The 22,257-nt window shown below is 48.2% G+C and overlaps 1 protein-coding gene across 1 annotated transcript in view; it reads right to left on the bottom strand.

Moving 5' to 3' along the window:
* The window catches only part of PKN2 (protein kinase N2), a 1,791,501-nt gene that overhangs the window by 54,925 nt on the left and 1,714,319 nt on the right, over positions 1-22,257 (bottom strand). The window contains exon 20 of the mRNA XM_069641740.1: positions 14,459-14,566. Coding sequence (XP_069497841.1) covers positions 14,459-14,566 — 108 coding nt within the window. The remainder of the gene's footprint in view (positions 1-14,458; positions 14,567-22,257) is intronic.

Below are 22,257 nucleotides of genomic sequence, written 5' to 3'. Positions count from 1 at the left end.
TGGGTGCACCCAAATGCAAGAGGCACACATGGATCCGAGTCCCCGGCACTTTGCACAGGCGAATGGGCGGAGCAACCACATTGATGGCGCTCCAGGCCACGCCCCCCGTGCAGTCATTATTACACAATGAGCATTTGACAGTATTCATACAAAGAGCTTGGTTTTGATTGCTTTGCGGAATGCTTGGTGGGACTCAATCATTCTTTGTTGAGGTCCCACACGTGGTGCAGCCTCTTGATGGGCAGGTAAAGCCTGGGGAGACCCGTCAAATGTCTCTTGACAATTGTGTTGGAAGAAGATAAACTCACCTCCTCCGAGTTTCTGTATGCCCCGATGGCTGCAAGGTAAGTGCGGCAGGTGTCCACCAGCACGCCTGAGTGGGCGAGGTGTGCAGAGAAGAGCACGTCGTCCAGAGTACATGCCAGGGGGTCGATTTCCTTGGAGGCTGCCCAGTGGCAGAACCTGGTCCATTTACTCTTATACTGGGCCGTGGTAGACTTGCTCCTTGCGCCCTGTATGATCTCCAGATTAGCCTGGGAGAGGCTGAGGTGCCTTAGAGTCATCTGTTCAGGAACCACACTTAGGGCTAGCTTCTGTGGCGCAGGATAGATGACCCTGCCCCGACCCTGCATCGCCAGAAGATGTGCTGGGCCCGCCGGGAGGTGAATAAGAGGCATCTTCGAGAGGCTGAGCAGCTCTGAGAACCATGGCCTGGCTGGCCACTATGGAGCTATTAGCATGATTATGAGCTTGCGAGACTCCTTGATCTTGCAAATCACTCTGTGAATCAGCGGAGTGGGCGGGAAGGCGTAAGCGGTCATGCTGTTCCACCGAATCCGAAATGCGTCACCCAGGGAGCCAGGGCCCTGTCCCTGCCAGGAGGCCAACTGAGGGCACCTTTTTGTGCCAGGTGGCAAAGAGATCCACTTAGGGACAAACCCATCTGCTGAAGATCTCCTGAGTAACAAGGTCATTTAACTGCCACTCGTAGTTGTCCGCTCCCAACCTGCTGAGCCTGTCTGCTTCCAGGTTGGATTCCACCAGAAGGTGGACTGCCGTGAGGTAGATGTCGTTTTCCAGGGCCCACTCCTACATGCCGATTGCCAGTCTGCACAGTGGAGGGGATCTGGTGCCTCCCTGCTTGTAGACATAGTACATGCTGGTCGAGTTGTCTGTCTTGATGAGGACAACTTTGCCCCCGATAAGTGGGAGGAATGCTCTGCGCGCTAACCAGACGGCGTTCAGCTCCAACCAATTGATGTGGTACTCCTGCTCGTGTCGGGTACAGATGCCGTGGACCGAGAGATCGTCCAGAGTAGCTCCCCATCCCTCAAGAGAGGAGTCTGTGGTGATGGTGACCTGCGGGGTGGGAGGACGGAAGGGCTTGCCCATCCGTAGGTTGCAGTCCATGGATCACCATGTGTTAGGGAGAATTCTCATTCTATGGCTAATTTCCCTTACCTAGCGAGTCCCTCAGCAGCTTTGCTGGATTTCTGGAGTTTATTATTTCCACTTCGTAAGAGTGTGAGCTTTTCCCCCACTCTTACCTGTGTTTTGCCATGTGTATTTTTACTATTTTCATGATTGTGGGCTCTGGAGTACACCACTTCAAGAAACCCACTCTTTGTGTGTTACACAGCACCTTCAGTGCAGTGACACAGGGTTGTCTTTTAGACTTCTCACCGACTACATTTTCTGGGGCTGACTACTGTCCCCCATAAAAGGTAAAGTTGCCATTAACTTTACATAGTCACTCTTAACCACATGTCCAGTACACCCCATCTTATATGGAGTATTGGAAAGGGTTAATTCATAGCCCTTTTTATCTGTGGATCCTGGAGCGTTGTTTTGCTCCCTTAACATTAAGGCTTGGCTGGTGGAAGTTTTTCCTACCGCGATTATATTACATAACGTGGTAATGTTTTAGGCTATTTTAGCAGCCTCAAACTTTAAACCTGCTTGCCCAAATACTTTTTATTTCGGCTGCGGTTGGGTTTAATCACCATTTCTTTTTGTTAACATCCTTCCTGGGTCTTTCTTTGCGCGGCAAACCAGGTTTGCCTCCTTTGTTCGCTGACCTTTGGCATGCTTCTGAACAGAAGACCTCCTTTGGCGCCTGGGTGTCTAGGTGGGCTGAGCGTGAGGGAGGGGTGTAGTCACCTCCTGCACAGGGTTTCCTTGGAAACCAAAGTCGCACTTTGTGTCTATTGGCTGAGGTGTGTGTGATTGACAGCCAGGCTGTGTGAATGGGGGATTTTGGCATAAAAGGCAGGACTCTTGGGCTAGAAGGCAGAGTCGCCACTGGAACTGCAAAGAACCGAAGAGAAGCAGAGGAGAAGAAGACGGTAACCCCGAGTCCCTGTGAAGCCCTGCTGCAGTCCTGAGCTATCTACCCTTCAACGACAAGAGAAGATCCAGTCCGGAGTCTTCTTCCCTTGAGCCTGGTGGGATCAACCAGCTCACCCTTTCTTCAGTCAGAAAATCCTCTCCTGGGTCGAAATCACTGCTGTGCTGTAGTGGTCCGGATAGCCATCAGAAGAGCCCTCTCCTGATTTAAAGGAGATCACCTTTTATTCAATCGTTGCCTTTTCGCTGCTGCTGGCCTCATCCGTGGGTAGTGCAGATCGCTCAAGATGTCGTCCTTCTTGTCCCCACGACTGAAGCCGCAGGAACGGTGAGTCTGCAGGAACTACCAGGAACAACTGCCGTGGCACCAACTTTTTTCAACGGAGTAAGGTACTGTGCACATTTGGTCGTTCTCTCCGTCTGACCATCCGGAATCGGGGTGAACCCTTTTCCTCCACAAAGGCTTGTCCTTTCTTCCTCCCCTCTTATAACATTTCCTTCCATCTGACAATATCTAAGTACTGTTAAACGTGTGATCCTCGGCACCAGAACTCTGCTCCATAGACACTGGCACAGGCCTATTGACTTATCTGTATCTTTGAATGAGTCCTCTGACCCTATTGCCTTGACAAAAGTATTGCTAGTGATTTTTATCCCCTTTTCCTTGGGAAAGAGTCTCCCTTGCAGGGTGCGATGGGAAACAGAGGCCCTAATTTGGGCCCACAACGATGTTTGACAAATTCCTTCAGGTCCTCTGGAGGCGATTTCTGGAAGAGCTCCCTCCACCTGGCTAGCCTGTTCTTCAGAGACCTCGATAACATGGCAACGTAGGCAGAGGACGTGGGGGTCTGAAGTTGGGAAGAGCCCGTCACAGGACGGGCACCTGCAGAACCCTGTGGAAGTCGGCATGCGCCGGGGAGGAGTGTGATGCCTGAGGACCGAGTACCTGTATGATAAAAAGACAAAAGAAGTATCCGCGCGTGGAATTACATGGCCGAAGTCAAACCCAGGAGCGCTGGTGAATTCGGCCTGTTCCAGTTGATGTGGAAAAGGGGACTGAGGTGTGGCACCAGAGGACGGAGACAGGAAGGCGCATGTTCCCGGGGCCACACCCCCACGCACCTCTAAATTTAAAGGGGAAGAAGGATTTTTCTGGTGAAAAAGGTTCCGTCTCCCATCCCTTGGAAGAGACGCCCATGCAATATGGAGGAAAGGGGACGGGACATAAGAGTACAAATTCTACAGAAGACAAAACTATTTATTCAACTGTGGCAAGAGCATACAAAAAAGCCGTTTTGGTTGCCAAAAGAGGCTACTTTGATCAAAGAATCGCTGGGACAAACTCCAATTCCGGGGAACTATTTAGAATACTCAAAGAACTGGACGACCCATGCCCATGTCCCTCACAGGATACACACGACTAACTGGTGTTCATCTATTCAAAATGATATGACAAACTAAAGAACATTAAAAAAAAGACCTCTCCACCATAACTAATCCGGGAGGAGGCGCTAACAGACACTGCATTCCTGAGCACTAATGTTGACTGTCCCAAATTTGAATTCCAGCTAATTACTGAGCAACATTTAATTGAAGTCCTCAGGCAACTAAAACCGAAAAACTAACACTGATGTATGTCCCGCTCCCACAGTCAAAGAGTCTAGCGTCAGCTTGCCCGTCTTGTTAACAAATTTATAAACGCTTCCTTTAGGGAAAGCAATGTCCCTGCTAACATCAAAAAGGCCTGGATTTCCCCTCTGATCAAAAACCCACCTTGGATCAGAGTGTGCCAGGCAATTATCGGCCTATCACAAATGTTCCCCATTTGTTGAAAATATTGGACAAAGTGGCTAAGCTGTAGATCAAAGAGTTCCTGCTTCGAATACAATATTCTGGGACAAATAATCTTGTTTCCGATGGGGCTATTGCACAGAATCCACTCTTCTTGATCTAACAACTAAAACTTTTTACATCTTTGATAAGGGGAACTTAGCCCGGCTGGTGCTACTAGATCTCTCTACAGCATTTGATCTGATGGATCACTCCATCCTTAAGGACAGACTATGTAGCACACTTCTCAGCTTCAGCTGCTGGATGGGTTCAATCTTTCCTATCTGACTGCAAGGCCAGAGTTTTCTCCCAGGAGTCAATGGCAGAAGAGTTTCTGATCTCCTGAGGTGTATCGCAGGGTTCCTGTTTGTCGCCAACTTTGTTTAATAACTTTATGCTCCCATTATTCGATCAGTTGGATGCAGCAGGGATTATCTATGCAAACTATGCTGACGACACCCAGTGCCTCATGCAGCGTTGAAGAGATTATGGCCCTAGACTCCACCGCCCTGAACCTTACCTACGGTCGGATTCAAACTTGGCTACAGGTCAATAGTCTTGCACTCAATGACTCAAAGACCGAGTTCATGGTTGTAGGCACAGTCCAACTGCGGAAGTTAAGCCAAGAGTATTACCAGTTTGATATCGCAGGTTGCTCCATTAAAACAATCCAGACTCTAGCAGTCACCCTGGGTCAAGACCAGTCTATGAAAGTGCAGGTGAGCAGTCTAGTTTCCTGTACATCATACTGACACTATTGGCTCAGCTTCGGCCCTTTCTGAACACCCCGAACTGCGCCATGATTGCACATGCCATCATAGGGGCCAAACTGGATTACTGTGGCAGTCTTCAGTTAGAGATTGCTAAAGGGGAACTTTTCCGGTTACAGGTCATTCAGAACAATGCAGTATGCATCGTGAAGGGGTTGCTCAGAGCAGACCATGTCCCTTCGGCCAGAAAAGCCATGCATTGGCTCCCTGTGAGCAGCCGTATACTGTTTCGTGTACACTGTATAACAAATTGATGCCTCTATGGTCAAAGTCCTGAGTATCTGGCCAAATTCCTCATGGTTGCCTGCGCATAGAACACTGCGTTCGAATAACACCTCTTTTGGTCACCTTCCGGACCAAACTCTCTCGTGTGGCATAGGGGTCCTTCCCCACATGCAGCCCCTAGGCTCTGGAATGCACTCCCACTCGATCTGCAAGCATGTACATCACTTTTCGTCTTCAAACTGGGTTTGAAAACAACTGTTTCATTGATCTATTGCTCCCTTGACTTGCCTATGAAATTCTGTTTTTTGTTGTTTGTTCTGTTTAGTGCCTCTATGCCTACTGGCTTTTGTATTGTGCTATAAAAATAAAATTATTTATTGCATTTTTTTTTTAAAACAGCACCCCACATAAGGTGGTGTGTGCTGGACCCACAATGGGTAAGCAAGATAAACATTATCTTACTATTCTTGGGAACTGTAGTTCTCACAAGACAATGTATGTCAACATTAAAGAGAAGTCCAAGGGACTCCTCAGTGGCACTGCACAGAGGGTGCTGTGAGTCACCATGTAAAAAGCAGATGCCTGTATTCGCATATGAGGTTACCAAACTCCATAAACCAGTACAGAGAAAAAATCCCAGTCAGAGAAAAAGAATGAGTGGCAAAATGTTCCACTCACTCTGGAGTTTAAAATCATAAGAGCCCAGCAAAAGTGCAGGGGGTCTCTCAGGTTAAAGAGAATTACCACAGAAACTGAAAATTCTCCTTAACAGTATCTGCTCAGGAGAGCCCGGGGACAGACATGGTACTGTAAGGGGTGCATAAGGAGCTAAAGAAAACAGTAGCTGCGCACAAGTGAGTCTCGGAAGATAGGACAATGCGAATAGGGTCTCCCTGTCCACCACAACTCCCATTATAAACGTGGAGATCAACAGCCTCTAAACCGGGGCAGTAAACGAGGCAGACTTGGTTTGCTGCGGTTGTAGAAGACTTGGCCGTCGACAAGGTGGTTGACAGGGCTGAAGTAGTTATTTTCATCGTCGACTTAGTTATCTTAGTCGACTGGATGGTTGAAATTTTAGGTCTTAGGTGTTGACAAGCATTTAGGGCGGCTGTGATCCCTCGATGATGATGCCGTTGACGAAGGAACTATAGTGTTGGACATGCGCTGGTTCTCTGAAGAGTGCTTAGACAACAAAGTTTGACAAAGGCGTTCGCAGCTCCAAAGTGGTCAACGAGGTGACAATAGGTGTCGATGGAGAAATCAACGGAACTGGCAATGAAGGGGCAAGCCAGAGTGTGCGGAACATGTCCCTTCTTAGCCTTATTCTTTGTGGGACCTCAACCTCTTGGGAAGAGGGAGTGTGCTCTAGGGTTCTGCTGTGCCTGGCAGAGGAGTAACTATGGACGGAAGCAGAGTCAGAGGCCCCGGCACCTTCATCCAACCAGGCCACTAACCTGCAGTGGCGATCCTTGCGTGTCTTGCATGAGGTTGTGGTCTAGATAAAGACAGTAAAGTCACTGCTGGTGAAGATCTTCGATGCAAACATTTTTCAGGTTGCATGTCAAACAGGCCTTAAAAAGGCTCTTCTTCCTCAGCACGAAATCTAAAAAAGGCCTCAACCGGAAGATTGGGACTCTGGAGGCAATGGAATGGGAGGAAATGTCACTGCCAAGGGCAAGAAGGGATGCAGCACCTAACATGAACATTAGATGGAAACCATAGCAAAAACACTCGCAAAAATCATCAAATTTCTAGAAGAGAGAATTTGAGGACTCCCAACACTGATCATCCAGTAAAAAAATCTGAAGATGGCCACGACGGGTGGAGCTAACGTGACCTGTCCAATTGGCTGTGGGCAGTACGACCCAAAATGACTATAATAGAGCACTAAAGTGACAAGCAGTTCAAAAAAGGTAAAGGTAAACTGCTCTAATGTTATTGAGGATGCCCAGCCTGACGGGAAATATTTAAAAGCATGTGAAGCCATTAATGATTCAATACTGGAGAATAAACAATAATTCAAATTAGATAGTCCGGTATAAAAGGAGAAATTACTCACCAGTATTCTCCTTTCTATGCATTCTTCTCCCACAGATTCCTCATCAGATAGATATCCTTCCAGCGTCAGCTGCTCAAACCTTTTCGGCAGGGGTTAGTACACTTGACAGACTCTTCTTGACTCGACCGTGCCACTTGTTGGCTCCGGACGGCTCATCGGCTGTGTAGATATTACGTCACTACGCCCCAGTACCTCAGTTAGACCCCCACCCCGAGCTCAGCAACCGCAGAGGAAGAATCCATAGGATTTCGCTTGAAGACAGCCAAAAAACTATTTATTGTTAGAATTAGAAACAAACCGGAAGCCACTGGCTGACAGTACTTCTACAAAGAGGCAGCAAACTGTGCCTAATGCCTAGTCATAACCTTGTCCGATTAGAAGAAGACAACCAGATATAGATAGCAGAACATTTTCTTAGCATGGTGTGAGGGGTCAGTAATGTGAGACTCACTACTGTATAGAGTTATCTCAAGATTTGACATTTTATTATACCCAAAATTATAACTGTAATCCCAACTAAGGCTACTCTACCAGGGGATTACCTACCTATTCTAAGATCTATGGGAACACCTCCTAGCATTCACAAAACTAACCCTCACACTAAACAATCAAACATTCAACACATAAATGCAACATAAATGAAAGGTTACCAAACAGTCTTGGATGACTGACTTCTCGTGGTCTTGGGCAGATCCTGCTCCCCCAGGAATGTCTTAAAGTCAATTTCCTCCAAGGAACAAAAAAGATACAGAAAGTTTTGCAAAGTTCCAAAGAAACAAAAAGGTCACAAACAGCATGCACGGGCAAAAGTCTCTTCCTTGCTTGGTAAAAAGATTATTCCTTTACATTTTCACAAAAAAGTAACAGCGCAATGGAGTTTGCTGGCTGACTTTCTTCCAGGAAAGTATAGATGAAGTTTACAAAAGTACCTCTCCCGCTTTGATAGCAACATCTCTGCTTAACGACTCTGGTGTCTTTATCTACTTCCAATTTCTAGTTTGTCAGGATGTTCTTGTTTGACGTTGGCTTCTCCATCAACAACTTCCTTCTGAGATATAACAGAGCAGACTCACGTGCCCCAAAGTTCGCTTCAAAAGTTCAGACAATTATTGACAGCCACAGTACTGCTACCAAAACATCTGATTATGCAATTTGCTGCTACAATTGCAACTTTTAAGGATAGGCAATTCTACAAGACATCTACCTCCACAGGCTGGCAAGGCAATCTTCTTTCTCTGCCATAAGAAAGGGCTGCCACTTTGCCGGTTTTGCAGCTACCATAGAATCTGCTTCTAGACCACTTCTTATTCTTTCAAATACTTTTTGCTATGCAGATATGGAAACAACTTTGTGACCAAGTACCCAGCTCCCTTCCCCAGCTTTGTATACCCATTTCCTTCAATGGTTAACCTAAAGCAGTTGAGACACTCTTCCAGCTTTGGATGAAGACTCTTGGGTAACTATGAATTGAACAACTTCAGAATATTGGTGTACAGTTCTTACAGGATTTACTTTTATAGAGTTCCCTCTATGGACTTGGGTTAAGGCTTGTTCTAGCCTCAGCATCTACTACTTCTACAACTCCTGCTTCAGCCTTTAATGTGTTGCAAGATGGGAATCTTCTGCTGAAAACAAAATTAGGCACACGATTTTGTTTGGCTCTTGAACTGCCACTTCAAAGATATGCGTTCCCATCTTTCAGTAAGCACTCAGTCTTCAAGAAATCGGGAAACATTGTATCATGCGTGCCGTCCCTTTAAACAATACTTGCAACTCTTCAGGAAGAAACAAGTTACTTACCTGTAACTGTTGTTCTCCAGCATGGGTCTTGCATGGATTCACATGCTCATGAATATTCCCCGTCGTCAGGCTGGGAATCCTCGGTAAAGAAAAAAATCAGTATCAGTTTCGTTTCTGATCTGTCTTTCTTAGTAGTAACCAATCACTGGTCTCTGGGTCATACTGCCCCCAGCCAATGACTGCCCTCTCCCTAAGCCCCGCCCCTTGCAGCCATCCTCAGATTTGGTAGCACGTAAAGTGGCAGTATGACCAAGTGACGAGCCGCAGAGGGGTAAGAGGGAGGGTTCGCATGTGAATCCATGCCAGACCCATGCTGGAGAACAACAGTTACAGGTAAGTAACTTGTTCCTTCTCCAGCATGGGGTCTGGCATGGATTCACATGCTCATGAATATAAGAATACATAGCAGTACACATATGCACAACCACGGGAGGTGCCAAGGCTCAACATTAAGCATTACATAAACTCAACATTAAGCAACTCTTACTTCCTCACCAGGCCCACCTTCAGGCGAACAGGCTGCGCAGCACTGCTTGGCCGACTCTGGACTCCTCCCTGGTATCCCGGTCGACGCAGTAGAATTTCGTGAAGGTGTGCGTCGACCTACACGTAGCAGCCCTGCAGAAGTCCAGCAGGGGCACACCAGAGCAGAACGCCGTAGTAGCAGCAATCGCTCTGGTCGAATGGGCTCTCGGACGGCCGGGTAACGGTCGGTTTGCCAACCGATGACAGTGCATGATGCAGCTGGAGAGCCATCTGGAAATGGAAGCCTTCGAGAGGGCCTTCCCTTGATTCACAGGTCCAAAGTTCACAAAAAGCTGTGATGTCTTCCGAAAACTCTCCGTGCGGTCCACATAGAACTTCAGCGCTCTAGCTACATCCAGCGAGTGCAAAGTCCTCTCGGCCGATGACGAAGGGAAGAAAACTGGCAACACAAAGGGCTCCTTGAAGTGGAAGTCCGGGCACCTTGGGCATGAAGGAGGGGTGCATCCTCAGCACCACCCTCGTCTCGTGGAAAGGCAAGTATGGAGGCTTGCAGGATAGGGCCTGGATCTCTCCCACTCGTCGTGCGGAGGTGATGGCCACAAGGAACGCTGTTTTCCACGATAGAAATTTCAACGGTGCCGAATGCAAAGGCTGGAATGGCGGCCCCATGAGCCTGGTCAGCACCACATTGTGCTCCCATGCCGGGGCCGGAGCCTTCACCAGCGAAAACGATCGGAAGAGTCCCTTCATAAATTCCTTCACCAGGCGATGAGACCACAGGGATGACCATCCCGAAGTTCTGGTGTAACGGGAAATCGCTGCAAGATGGATCTTGATGGAAGCGTGAGCTAGTCCCGCCTTGGCCAGCGATAGCAGATACGGCAGCACTTGAGGGGCCGTAATTCGCAGAGGGTTAATCTTCTGTGCACGGCACCAGACAGAGAATCTCTTCCACTTGTGTCCGAAGCACTTGAGAGTTGAGGACGCCCTGGCATTTGCAAGCACCTCCTTGCAGTCCACCGGGATATCGTATCCTCCAAACTCTAGTGCTGCAGGAGCCAGGCTTGCAAGTTCAGCTACTCCGGGTCGTGATGGAGGATGGCGCCTCCTTCTCTGGAGAGAAGATCTGCGTCTGTCGACAGTCTGACTAGGGGGGCGCTGACAAGTCCAGAAGGTCCAGGAACCAGATCTGTCTCGGCCACGCCGGTGCGACGAGGATCATCCTGCACCGGGACCTCTTGAGTTGGCTGATGAGTCGGGGCAGCAACGGCAACGGAAGGAACGCATACAGGAACAGGCCGTCCCAGGGGAACGAGAAAGCATCGCCCCATGTTCCTCGGCTGGTGAAACTCACTGGCGAACCTCTGACACTTGGAGTTCATCGCCGTCGCAAACAGGTCGATCTGGGGTTTGCCCCATCGTTGGAAAAGTCGATCCACTTGATCCTGACGCAGCTCCCACTCGTGGCACGAGCGCAGCTCCCTGCTGAGTGAGTCGGCAATGACGTTCTTTGTTTCTGCTAGATGGAAGGGCACCAGAAACATCCCCTGGGCGACAGCCCAGTGCCACAGATCCTGGGCCTCCTTGGACAGGGCTGGGGATCTGGTGCCTCCCTGCTTCCGGATGTAGAACATCGTGGTGGTGTTGTCGGTGAAGATCCTCACCACCCTGCCCTTGAGGGATGGGAGAAACGACCTGAGGGCCCAGAACACTGCTCGGAGTTCCAGGATGTTGAAGTGGAGTGACCTCTCCTCTGGGAACCAAAGGCCTCTTGCGTGGAGATCTCTGGTGTGGGCCCCCCAACCCTCCAGAGAGGCGTCCGTCGTCACCGTCTCCTGAAATGCCGGGGTTTGAAAGTCTGTGCCTGTAGTGAGGTGAGCACGGGTGCCCCACCATAGGATCGGCCGACGGAACTCCTCGTCGAGTGGGATCCTGTCCTCGAAGCAGCCCGTCGCCTGAAACCAGCGGGCGTCGAGGAACTCCTGCAGCGGACGCATCCTGCAAAAGGGGTACAAGATAGATGCATGATGACATCATCCCGAGAAGGGACTTGATGGACCTCACCTTGGCCACGTCTGTGGCTAACCGGCGCCACACCTTGCCCAGGATGGTCTTGGTCCTCTGCTCTGACGGGGAGGCCAGTTGCCCCACTGTATCTAGCTTCGCTCCCAGAAAATCAGTGAATACAGTGAATCCATGCCAGACCCCATGCTGCAGAATCCATCTTCTTGGATTCCTTGTCTATAGTTCGATTAGAGGTGGATGTGGCTGGTCTACAGTACACTGTAGCGGCTTGCACTACTAGGCCTTCTGGCATGGGGTGCGAAGCGAGGAAAGGTAAATCCCCCACCCCCCTGCCACCCTCCCCAGTCGGCTTGTATTTCTTCCTGAGTACAGCATCCACAGCTGGCGTGAAGCAAGGCCTTTGAGGTAATGGGGTACAAGATAGCTGCATTAAAACGCAATGCCCTTTCTGTTTGTGGTCCCTTATCTAGGATGCCTATCAGCTCATAGGCTGACAGGGGTTTAGCTGGGGTGCTTAGGCCCAAGGCCTCCACTACCCTCTCCGCAGACCTCCTGTTCTGTGCATTAGGGCAAACATAAGGAGCATCCAGTTGCAGACCCAAGTGAGGAGACATGTCTAACCCACTTGCATCATGTTATCATTCGGCTAGAGCAAACCGATCCTCTTGGTCAGAGAAAAAAAAAAAGTCTCCAGTCACTCCACACATAGGCTCATAGCTCATCTTAAATCGACCTAATTGAGTCCAAAAAATGAGGTCTCTTAAAAGGATACAGTGGGCTTGTGGTGGTGATTAGGTGGTAATTAGTTTCAAACTATTTCAAAGTTAAACAATTTACCAAAAGACAGGTAAATTCTGCCCTTTCATCCAGACCAAGGCTGCCCCACGGGCAAGATATCCCACCCAGGTTCAACGACCAAAGGTGAGCTGAGAGGGATAGGAGAAAAAAGGACTTGTCCCCAATGTTATTCAATGGAGGACAGGAGTTGGGGGGCAGGAACAGGTATGCGTAGGTATGCTTACTTCAACCCCCCGTCCTCCCGTCTCAGATTTTCCTAGATGTCGTGATAGATGCCTGGTGGTTGCTAGGGGCTCTATCGTTCGCCCTTTATTTTGGTGAGAGGTGCACTAGGGGTGCAGGTTTGGGGATTTTTCCAGTAGGTGCAACTGCAAGATGCAATCCCCGTCGTTGAATAAATGCAGATTGCAACGATGCAGACCTCTCTGGGACACTAACAGGATTGAGGAAGGCGAATGAGGTAGGCGAGTCCAGCAACAATCACCATTTGCAGGCGTCCTTTCCAGTCGCAGTCACAGAAGCTGCTCCAGGACAGGTTCTCTTGTAGATAGGAACTTGTAACTCTGGGAGAAGGAGACTTGTGACACAAACTTGCGACCACCAAAGTTCCAGGCTTGAACACAGAACATCGACTGTTCTGGTGAGGAAGCCCAGGAGGGAGCTGGTCAGTCCACCCAGCATTCCAGGGACACTTCTGAAGGCTCTGAGGGACTGGACTCTCGAGAAGACGTCAAGACTATTTGGCCCCACTAGTCCAAGAACTGAAGCACCAACTAGAGTTAAGAGATCAGGCAGAGGAGCATGGCTTCACCGGGTCGGTCACTAGAGAGGATTCTGGGCTACTAAAGAAATCGTCCTAGTGTCATCAACTGCTCTTCTTCAAAGGATTTTTGGCCCAACACATACGTTCAGAATAGCTGCAAAGGTCCTCCTCTTATCCAAAATCCCTGCTGGAAGCTAGTCCAAGACCACCAATGGTAAGGCTCTGCAGCATTCAAACAACCAGTAGGTTCCCAATCAGGAACAACTACTAGTTTCACATTTGCCCTAGTCACAGACCTTCTGGCACCAGTGATGTGGACTGGTACTATATAGTTCCAGCCCCTTTCTGGGGCCACACATACACCAAGGCTCACTCGCCAACGAAAGCAGCAGCTTTCCTGGGCAAGTGCATGACCTTATAAGGACTTGACAGGGGAGGAAGAAGGCACAAAGGATCCCCAAACAATGTTTCCCAGTACTGATAGTCTGAAGGACTGATCAGTTGCCCTATAAAAAATGAGCAAAAGGTAAGAGAAGTGACTTTACTTCACTTCAAAAGGCAGGACAGGATCCAAAGCAGAGCAAAACGAATGGCAGGTTGGGATGGACACCATAAAAAATAATGGAGAGAAAGTTGCAAAAAGAATATCTTTGCCAATAGTAAGCGGAAGCGGGAGGACTAGTAAATATATTAGCCTAAACTTGTTAGGACCAATATGGAGGCTGCCACTGGGAGTGAGGTTGGGGGGGGGGGGGGTGTCGTCCAACAAAAAGCTCACATGGTTGGAACAGCCCACTTGTGGTCACCTAGACAAAGGGAAACCCTAGCAAACAAATGGAATTTTGAAAAACTCAATGGCTAACAAAATAGTACATTGGTCTACCAATGCAGTAAAATGGTGTGCACCCTTGGTGAAGGCAAAATTAAAATTAAAGCACTGCTGCTCCCAACCTATTACGTAACATCAATTTAAAGCACCAAATCACACTAGGGCAGAAATGCGGCACGAGGGCTTAGAAAGACTGCTGGGACTGGGCACCTAAGAGCAACCCAATACCATATACGTTATATAAGGTATAAACGGAAGCAATGGGAGGGGGGGACTTCAGGTGAGGTTGATCTGGCCACCAAAAGATCAATAAACCAAAATAGACGTTGGGAGGGGTGGGGGGGGGGGGGGAGTAAAAAGTTTCAAAGCCCCAAAAAGTGGTCCTAGAATCACTAAAATAGAAATTCTGTCTTAAAAAGTGTCATGTTATGAATGTTCTTCAGTAGGAAAGACATATATCAACATGTACAATGCATAAAACTTGCAATGCTTTCAAAGTCTGAACGCATTGCACAAACTCTTACCCTTCGCATAATGGAAATGGCTTCTGTTGACAAGAACCGAGGATACCTGACTTCATCGTTGACAATACTATCAAATACCTCCTCTTCATCATCACCAGGAAAGGGCGACTAGAATATAAAAAGCAAGAATGTTTTTCCTTTTGCAACACAAATCAAGTTATTACAGTACTTTTTTCAGTAAAACATATGATTTCATTTTCATATAAAGTAAAATCAACCACAGGTAGTACAGAGCTAATTCCACATTGCAGTTTCATACCTAAGATTCCCACCGCTTTTCCTGTATCTTATTATCCCCCTCCCAACATCTACCTCCGTAACCCAATACCCTTAACCTCGCCCTCTTCCTTATCGAACATGTCCACCCTGGTCTAGGTCCCAATCCTCTGATCGCCGCCCATTCTCCCCATTATAATCCTTTAATGTTTTTTCTCTCCCAGATTTTGTCCGTCAATGTAAGTCGATTGCCTCATGCCATTTGCCTATGGGCTTGATTCCATGCTATCAACTGTGTAGTCAATGGCACTTGTAGTTGCTGTGATTTCCCATATAAGAGTTTCTCCCAGCCACTACTTCAGAGGAAGGCCAGCTCTGCATCTACCAATGGGCCCCTGCCCTCCCAATATACCCATTGATATGCGATGGCAATCTACGAGGCACAGTAATATAGTCGTAGGTTTGGAAGACCCAGTCCACAATCCCACTGGGAGTTGTAGAACGTCTCCAGTTTGACTCTTGTCTTCTGTTCCCATAGAAATTCCTGTAGTACTTTATTGGGTTACCAGACATTTGGTCGAATGCATTTGATCGAATTACAATATGGTTGAATCAATTTGGTCGAAAAAATGGTCGAATTATTTATTTCTTTGGGGGGGGTCCCCCCCAACCCCCGTTTTTGGTGTTAAAACACCTTTTTTACCTATACTAGAGCAAAAAAAAAAAAAAATACTTTAAAAAAAAAAGAAAATCGACCTTTTTTTTTCTCGACCAAATTGATTCGATCAATTTGTCATTCGATCAAATATATTCGACCATTTGACTGGACAGCACTTTATTGACTATCAAAGTCGCCTGCCTTCAATGTTCTTGTGGCATATTGGATTATATACAGTAGTCGGGGGAAGTGTCACCATTTTGTACAAAAGGTACCCGCCCCATTAGTGAGACTAAGAGGGTCACCCACCGCCTGTTGTCATTTTCAAATCATTTCATCGCTGGTTCAAGGTCGAGCTTGCTAAAGCGGTTTTTGTCCTTTTGGACTAATAACCCTTGATGCCTAAATCCATCACAGCTCGTTTTCAGTGTTGGATACCGTCTATTGTCACCCTCTCCCCACTCCACTGGGTTATGGATGGATTTGCCCCAGTTTATACTCAGACCAGCGTATCGTCCAAACTCTTTCAGAATGGCTATCGCCCTTGGTATCGAGTGTGCTGGGTTTGTCATATACAACAAAATATACGTGTATAGGAATATCTTTTCCTCCCTTCCATCCGGCCAGCAGTAGACCCTCAATTCTGGGTGCTCTTTGACTCATTTAGCCAGTGGCTCTAATATCATTACAAAGAGCATGGGCGATAGCGGGCACCCCTGGCTGGTTCCACGCTTCAAGGTGAATTTTTCTGACAATACACGGTTTACTTTAACTGTGGCTGTTATACAATATTGCATCGTATCCATTGAACCTTCCCCAAATTCCATCCTCTTCAAAACTGCAAACATGTACTCCCATTCAATTGAATCAACGCCTTCTATGCATCCAGTGCTAGTATGTCCAGCGATGATTGTCTTTTGCCAAGCCTAAAACCAATACCTCTAATGTTCATTCTCATAGATCTGTTGGGGATAAACCCACATTGGTCATCTCACACATTTTCTGATATGACCTTTTGCAATCTATTTGCTAGTACCGTGCGAGAATTGTGGTCTCAATGTTAATTAGGGAGATATGTCTTATCACACTGCTCCTTCTCTTTCCCTTCCTTTGTGAGTAGAATTATTTGTGCATACCCTCAGGACAGATGGGAGGCTCCCTTTCCTCTTACTTTCCTGCAACATTTTCTTCATGGGGCCCAACGTTTCCCCTTTCAGTTGTGCGTAAAGCTCTAGTGGGAGCCAGTTATGTCCCATCGTCTTCCCTTTACTGATTTGTGAAATAGCCGTTTCCAATGCCTCAATTTGTAGGTCCCCTTCTAGGAAGTTTCTCTGCTCAATTTTCAGATAGGCCAGGGGTACTTTCTCACAGGAACCCTTGTATCTCTGCCACCAGGATACCCAGTTGGGTCTTAAACAAATCCTGGGAGTATGCTGGGAAGATCTGCCCAATTTCCTTTGGTTCCCGTGTTATGTCCCCGTCCTCACCCTTTCTACTTTCATATATCAAAACGCTCCTTTCATCTTCCTGTGCTAGCCAAACTAGTAATTTCCCTGACTTATCTCCCCATTCCTATATATACGCGCCCGCTTAAGCCACACTCCCGCCTTTCCAGTGCCCAAATTCGTTTTTTAAAAAAAAACATATATTTTTGTTAGCAAAGGTTTACAGTAAACAGACATGTCAGAGCATCATTACAGTAGGTACATGCAAGAGACAGAGCACATTAGCACATAGAATAGCATATACACAGTAAGAGGTATTCAAGTGTGAGGCCTCAATGTCTGAAATCAATCCTGTAGAACCAGGGGGAAGACTCACTTCCAGATACGCTCCCATCTCGATTGATAAGGCAGCTGTTAAAGGCGGACCATATGTTCCCGGGGCGAGAGTGAGCGAGGAGCATGTCAAGATATTCTTCACAATTCCGGGCCCAGGTAAGTGTGTTGAGCCACCTTTGAAGGTCAGGGGTCGGGGGGGGGCAGGAGGGGTTCTTCCAACCTTGTAATATGCATTTCTTGGCCATCATGCATCCAATGTTCAAGAATGTGGCCATACGTTTAGCCTCAATGTCATTCCACACCCCGAACAGCACCCCCATCGGACCAGTGATGTCCATAAGAGCCCCCAAGATCTCATTCCAGAAGTCGCCCAACATGTAGCATATCCAAAACATGTGTAGATGGCCAGCACCCTCTAACTAGAATCGGGCGCAGGTATGTATGGTGGTGCGGGCAAACCTGGACATTTTGAGAGGGGTGTAATACAGTCTGTTTAGTAATTTGAACTACACGACACGGTATTGGGAATTGAGGGATAACCAGTTAGTGTGGGAGCACATCTTTTCCCATAATTGGACCGTGATCTCTAGACCCAGTTCGTCAGCCTATTCAGAGCGTGCTTTGGATGGACGGATTGGAGTGGCCTGTAGTAGCATCTTATACAGTGCGGAGACAACGCTGCGTGTGCTGCTTGAGTTGGCAATATAAGCAATTTCCGGGGTGTCAGGCCGTTCCATGGAGAAAGTGAGCACGGATAGCGGCACAGAGCCTATAATATTGTAACAGTATGGCCTAGTATTCCAAACTAGTATGGCCTTGCCGCCATGTCTGTGGCTCAATGAATTTCCAGTCGGGAAAAAGATCAGTTAGCGCATGGTAGCCTAGCGTCCCCCACCAGTGGGCCGGGCTGCGTCGTGTGTGGGCTCCAGTCAAGGAAATCTCCATATGAGAAGCCATTTATAACAGGGGTAAGTTGCATCAGCTGCCGTCTGTAGCAGCCCCAGGCCAGTAGAGTGGTTGCCACAGGGTCAATGGGGGAGTCCATTGTATAGCCAGGGTTTCCAGCTTGACGTGCGGATGAGACGAGGAGCCTGGGTACCAATAAGTGGTGAATTAGGCCTGTGCGGCCATCCAGTATCGTAATAGGTCAGGGGCCGTGAATCCCCCGTTCTCATATGGCAGCGTCATGTCAGACCACTTTTTACGTACCGCCCCCGAGTGCCATAGGAACTGGGCGAATGATTTGTGTAGTTGTGTGAAGTATTGTCTCCCAGGCCAGATGGGTACGTTACTGAAGAGCAATTTTGGTACTAGGACCATATTAATGAGGGAGAGTTTACCAGCAAGTGATAGCGGGAGATGGCGCCACCATGCCATTTTTGATTCAGCAAATTATGCCACAGCCAGGTAGTTATCTGCTAGCAGGGTGGATTTAGATAAAGACATTTGGACACCCAAGTACTTGATACTGTTAGGAGACCAGCGGAGCGGATACTCAGACTGAGGTTCCTGAGTGGAGACGGTAAGATCTCACATTTAGAATAATTCATTGTAAAGCCCGAGTGGGTGCCCACACGTGTGATATCTCGTAGTACAGGGTCCAGATGGATGGCAGGATCTCTAATATATAATAATACGTCATCTGCGTACAGGGATATTATCTCAGGGGAATCTTTCAAGCGAATTCCCCTATGGGAATGGCGCGCTCCGATGTGATCCGGCATAGGTTCGATCACCAGTGCAAAGAGGATCGGGGAAAAAGGGCAGCCCTGTCCAGTACCTCTAAAGAGTGTGAATAGTGTAGATGTGAGGGAATTGACCCGGACACGCACCATCGGGGTAGTATACAGCAGCTTAATATACCCTATCATGTTAGGGCCTTTCCCCATCCTCTCTAGGGCCAGCCACATGCATTTCCATCAGACCATATCGAATGCCTTTTGGCCATCAAGCGTGACCGCAATGGCACTCGCGTCCTGGTCAATTCTGGCCATGACATTGAAGAGACGTCGGATGTTATGTGAAGTGGATCTCCCGAGTACGAAGCCCCCCTGGTCTTCGTGGACCAGGTGTGGCATAATCGGGAGGAAACGGTTAGTTATAACCTTAGCAAAGATCTTGGTGTCAATGTTCATGAGGGAGAGGGGCCTATATGAACCGCATTCGTCACTAGGTTTGTCGGGTTTGAGCAGTAACATAACTGCTTCACGCAGGGAAAGGTGGGGGGGGGAGCAGATGTCCGCAACGACTCATCCCAGATCTCCAGCAGTTTGGGGCGAGAATAGCCTCATGCTCGTGGTAGAACTCGGGGGTGAGACCATCCGGGCCAGGGGCCCTGCCCTTCGGGAGGTCTGAAATGGCTTGGACTATTTCGTCCAGCTGGATCGGTGAGTCCAACTGGTCACGGGTATCAACGGAAATATATGTCATGGGCATCTGTTCGAGGAGGTCTCTCATGTGCTGTTCATTGTGTTTAGGGGACAAGGCATACAGATTAGTGTAGAACTCACTGAAGATGTCCAATATCCACTGGTCCGACCACTGTGGAACGAACCCCTTGCGCATCCTTGACAAACACTATTTGGGCCTGTCCCCCATCCCCTCTCATTCATTTCACCAGTGTTCTACCTGGTCTCTCACCCTCCCCGTATTTACGAGCAGTCGGTGGGCGACTAAAATATCGAACCTCCCTCATGGCATGCGTGTGGAACACCTTGCTGATTTGAGCGAGTTTGCCGGGGTCGGGTGCTGACGAGCAATCCTGTTCCAGTTCACGCAGTTTGGATTCGGAGCGATTAAGGTAATTGCGTATGTCTTCAACACCCCCACCTCCCTGGAAACGGACATCCCCCTGATGTATACCTTGAAAGCATCCCAGCAGACAACAGAAGTGGTAGCATGTAGGGAATTGCATTCAAAGAAGGTCTCGATGTCTGCTAATATGTCAGCCTTAAATACTATGTCGAGGAAGGCCGCAGACTTGAAGCGGCAGATGTTGAAGGTGGGCACCGGAGCACCTAACTCTACAAACAGGGTGATCGGGGCATGGTCGTACAAAGTGCGGGCGAATATTTGCGCCTCGCTAGTCTTCCCCATCAGGGTGCTAGATACCAGGAAAAGGTCGATTCTGGAGGAACTATCGTGAATGGTAAAATAGTAAATGTATTCGCGTGTGTGAGGGTGGAGGGACCTCCAGGCATTCCGGATGTCCAGTGATGCACTGTGTATGCGTAGCCTACGTGCAGCTTGTGATAGAGGTCTGGGTGCAGTTCCGGTCCTATCCAAGTCAGTGTTGAGAATTAAGTTCATATCGCCTCCCCAAATGACTGCAATGCCCACATATCCCAGGAGTATTGAGGCAATGCCATCAACGAAATCTGGGGTGTCCACATTGGGACCATAGGTATTAATAAGAATATATTCCCTTTTCACCATCGTGCAATGTAAGACAATATACCTGCCCTCGGGATCAACATAGTCCCTATGGAGTGTGAACTTAATAGATTTATGTATCAAGGTCAGCACTCCCCTAGCTTGTGTAGAGTAGGACGTGTAGAATCTGTTAGGCCCCCACAATGATGCAATATGCTTCGCCAAATCGCCCGTGGAGTGCGTTTCCTGCAGCATGAGTATTTTAATGCCGTGTCTTTGGGCGTAAGCCACGATTTTACAAGACTTGGTGAAGTTACTAAGCCCCGGACATTCCATGACATTATCTTGGTAAGCATTTCTGTGATCTACGGTACATCCCAACTGTTGTGCCTTAGTGTGTCTTTGCAAGTGTGATCGTTTGTGCGAAAGTGCCCCAACATAGCCTGAAATACCGGTCTGTGTCTGCTGTTTCCCAAAAAATTCCCCACAAACAGTACCAACCCCTCCCTCACCACCCTATCATAGCTGGTAGTGAACCCATCCACCACCCTCCCATAATCAATATTTCCCTCTAACCAGGTGACCGCTGGCCCATCCCAACATGGATTGCCTATGCTATGGGCCCAACGGGGACCAAGACCTAACAATACCCCTGCAGTGGTCATTGCAACCGCAGCGGGGAGTGCTGTTGCTGTGCTTCCGACCAAAGCAAGAATATCGAAGTACCGAGAATGGTACTGTGGATCGGCAGTATAAACATCGCAACACGTTTTACCAATATACCAACATATGCGCTTTCTCCAAAATAAAACTAGGGTACAAATATCTCAAGTAGGTCAGAGCCCTCCTCTAAGTAGCAGTACATGTAGAAATAGTACTGTGTCAGTTACATTATTAGTCAAGAGCTCCCGGTGTCAGTACAAATCAGACTACACCCAGTTGAAGTAGTAACAGTGCCTGTAAGGAGAAAACAGGACTCTAGCCCCACCGCCAATACAGCGACAAAGAACGCCGGAGCAGAGTTGCACCCCATAAGTACATACCATGATGGAAGGCAGTGTCTACTCAATGAGAGAACAGTATAACAGAAGCGAATTACAATAGCGCAGATTAGTGAGACAGTGGTATTGAAGCATCACTACGTGGTCTGTTATATCAGGAGATGTCAATACTGGAGGGGAACCCTCCGCAGCCGTGTGGGCCAGCGAGCCACCCCTCAACACATTTCCAAAACATAGTGTAGAGAGCAACACATCAGCACTGTTATCTGCCGAGGCATTAAGGGATATTTGTTACCGAAAACCTGGATGGGATAGAAGCAAACGGTTTATGATCAGTCATTATCCATGAGGTCCTCGGCCGGATTATTGAGCGGTATCTGTGCCTCTATAAACTTTACCGCCTCATCAGGGACGTGAAGAGGTACAGCTTTCTCCCTAAAGGTGAACTTGAGGCGTGCTGGAAACAGGATTGAGTAGGGGATGTTATGCTCCAACATCTTTTTTACACCGAGGAACTGGCGTTGTTCCTGCTGTACCCCCATGGAGAAGTCGGGGAAGATTCGGATAATGTGGGAGCCAAGACGTAGTTCACCCTTATCTCGTGATAGACTGAGTACAAGATCCCTGTCTCTGTAACTCAGAATTTTTGGCAATGATGGGTCTGGGGAAGTCTCCGGACTTGGGGCGAGGAGATAAAGCGCGGTGGTCACGCTCGACAGTGAAAAAGGGGGACAGTTCGGGGTCACCAAGTAATTCTTTGAGTAGGTTCTC

This window comes from Ambystoma mexicanum, chromosome 1q, assembly GCF_040938575.1.
Source record: "Ambystoma mexicanum isolate Mex_15411 chromosome 1q, UKY_AmexF1_1, whole genome shotgun sequence".
NCBI classification, from domain to species: domain Eukaryota; kingdom Metazoa; phylum Chordata; class Amphibia; order Caudata; family Ambystomatidae; genus Ambystoma; species Ambystoma mexicanum.
Note: the sequence above shows the minus strand (reverse complement) of the source record. Positions and strands in the feature narration are given on the sequence as shown.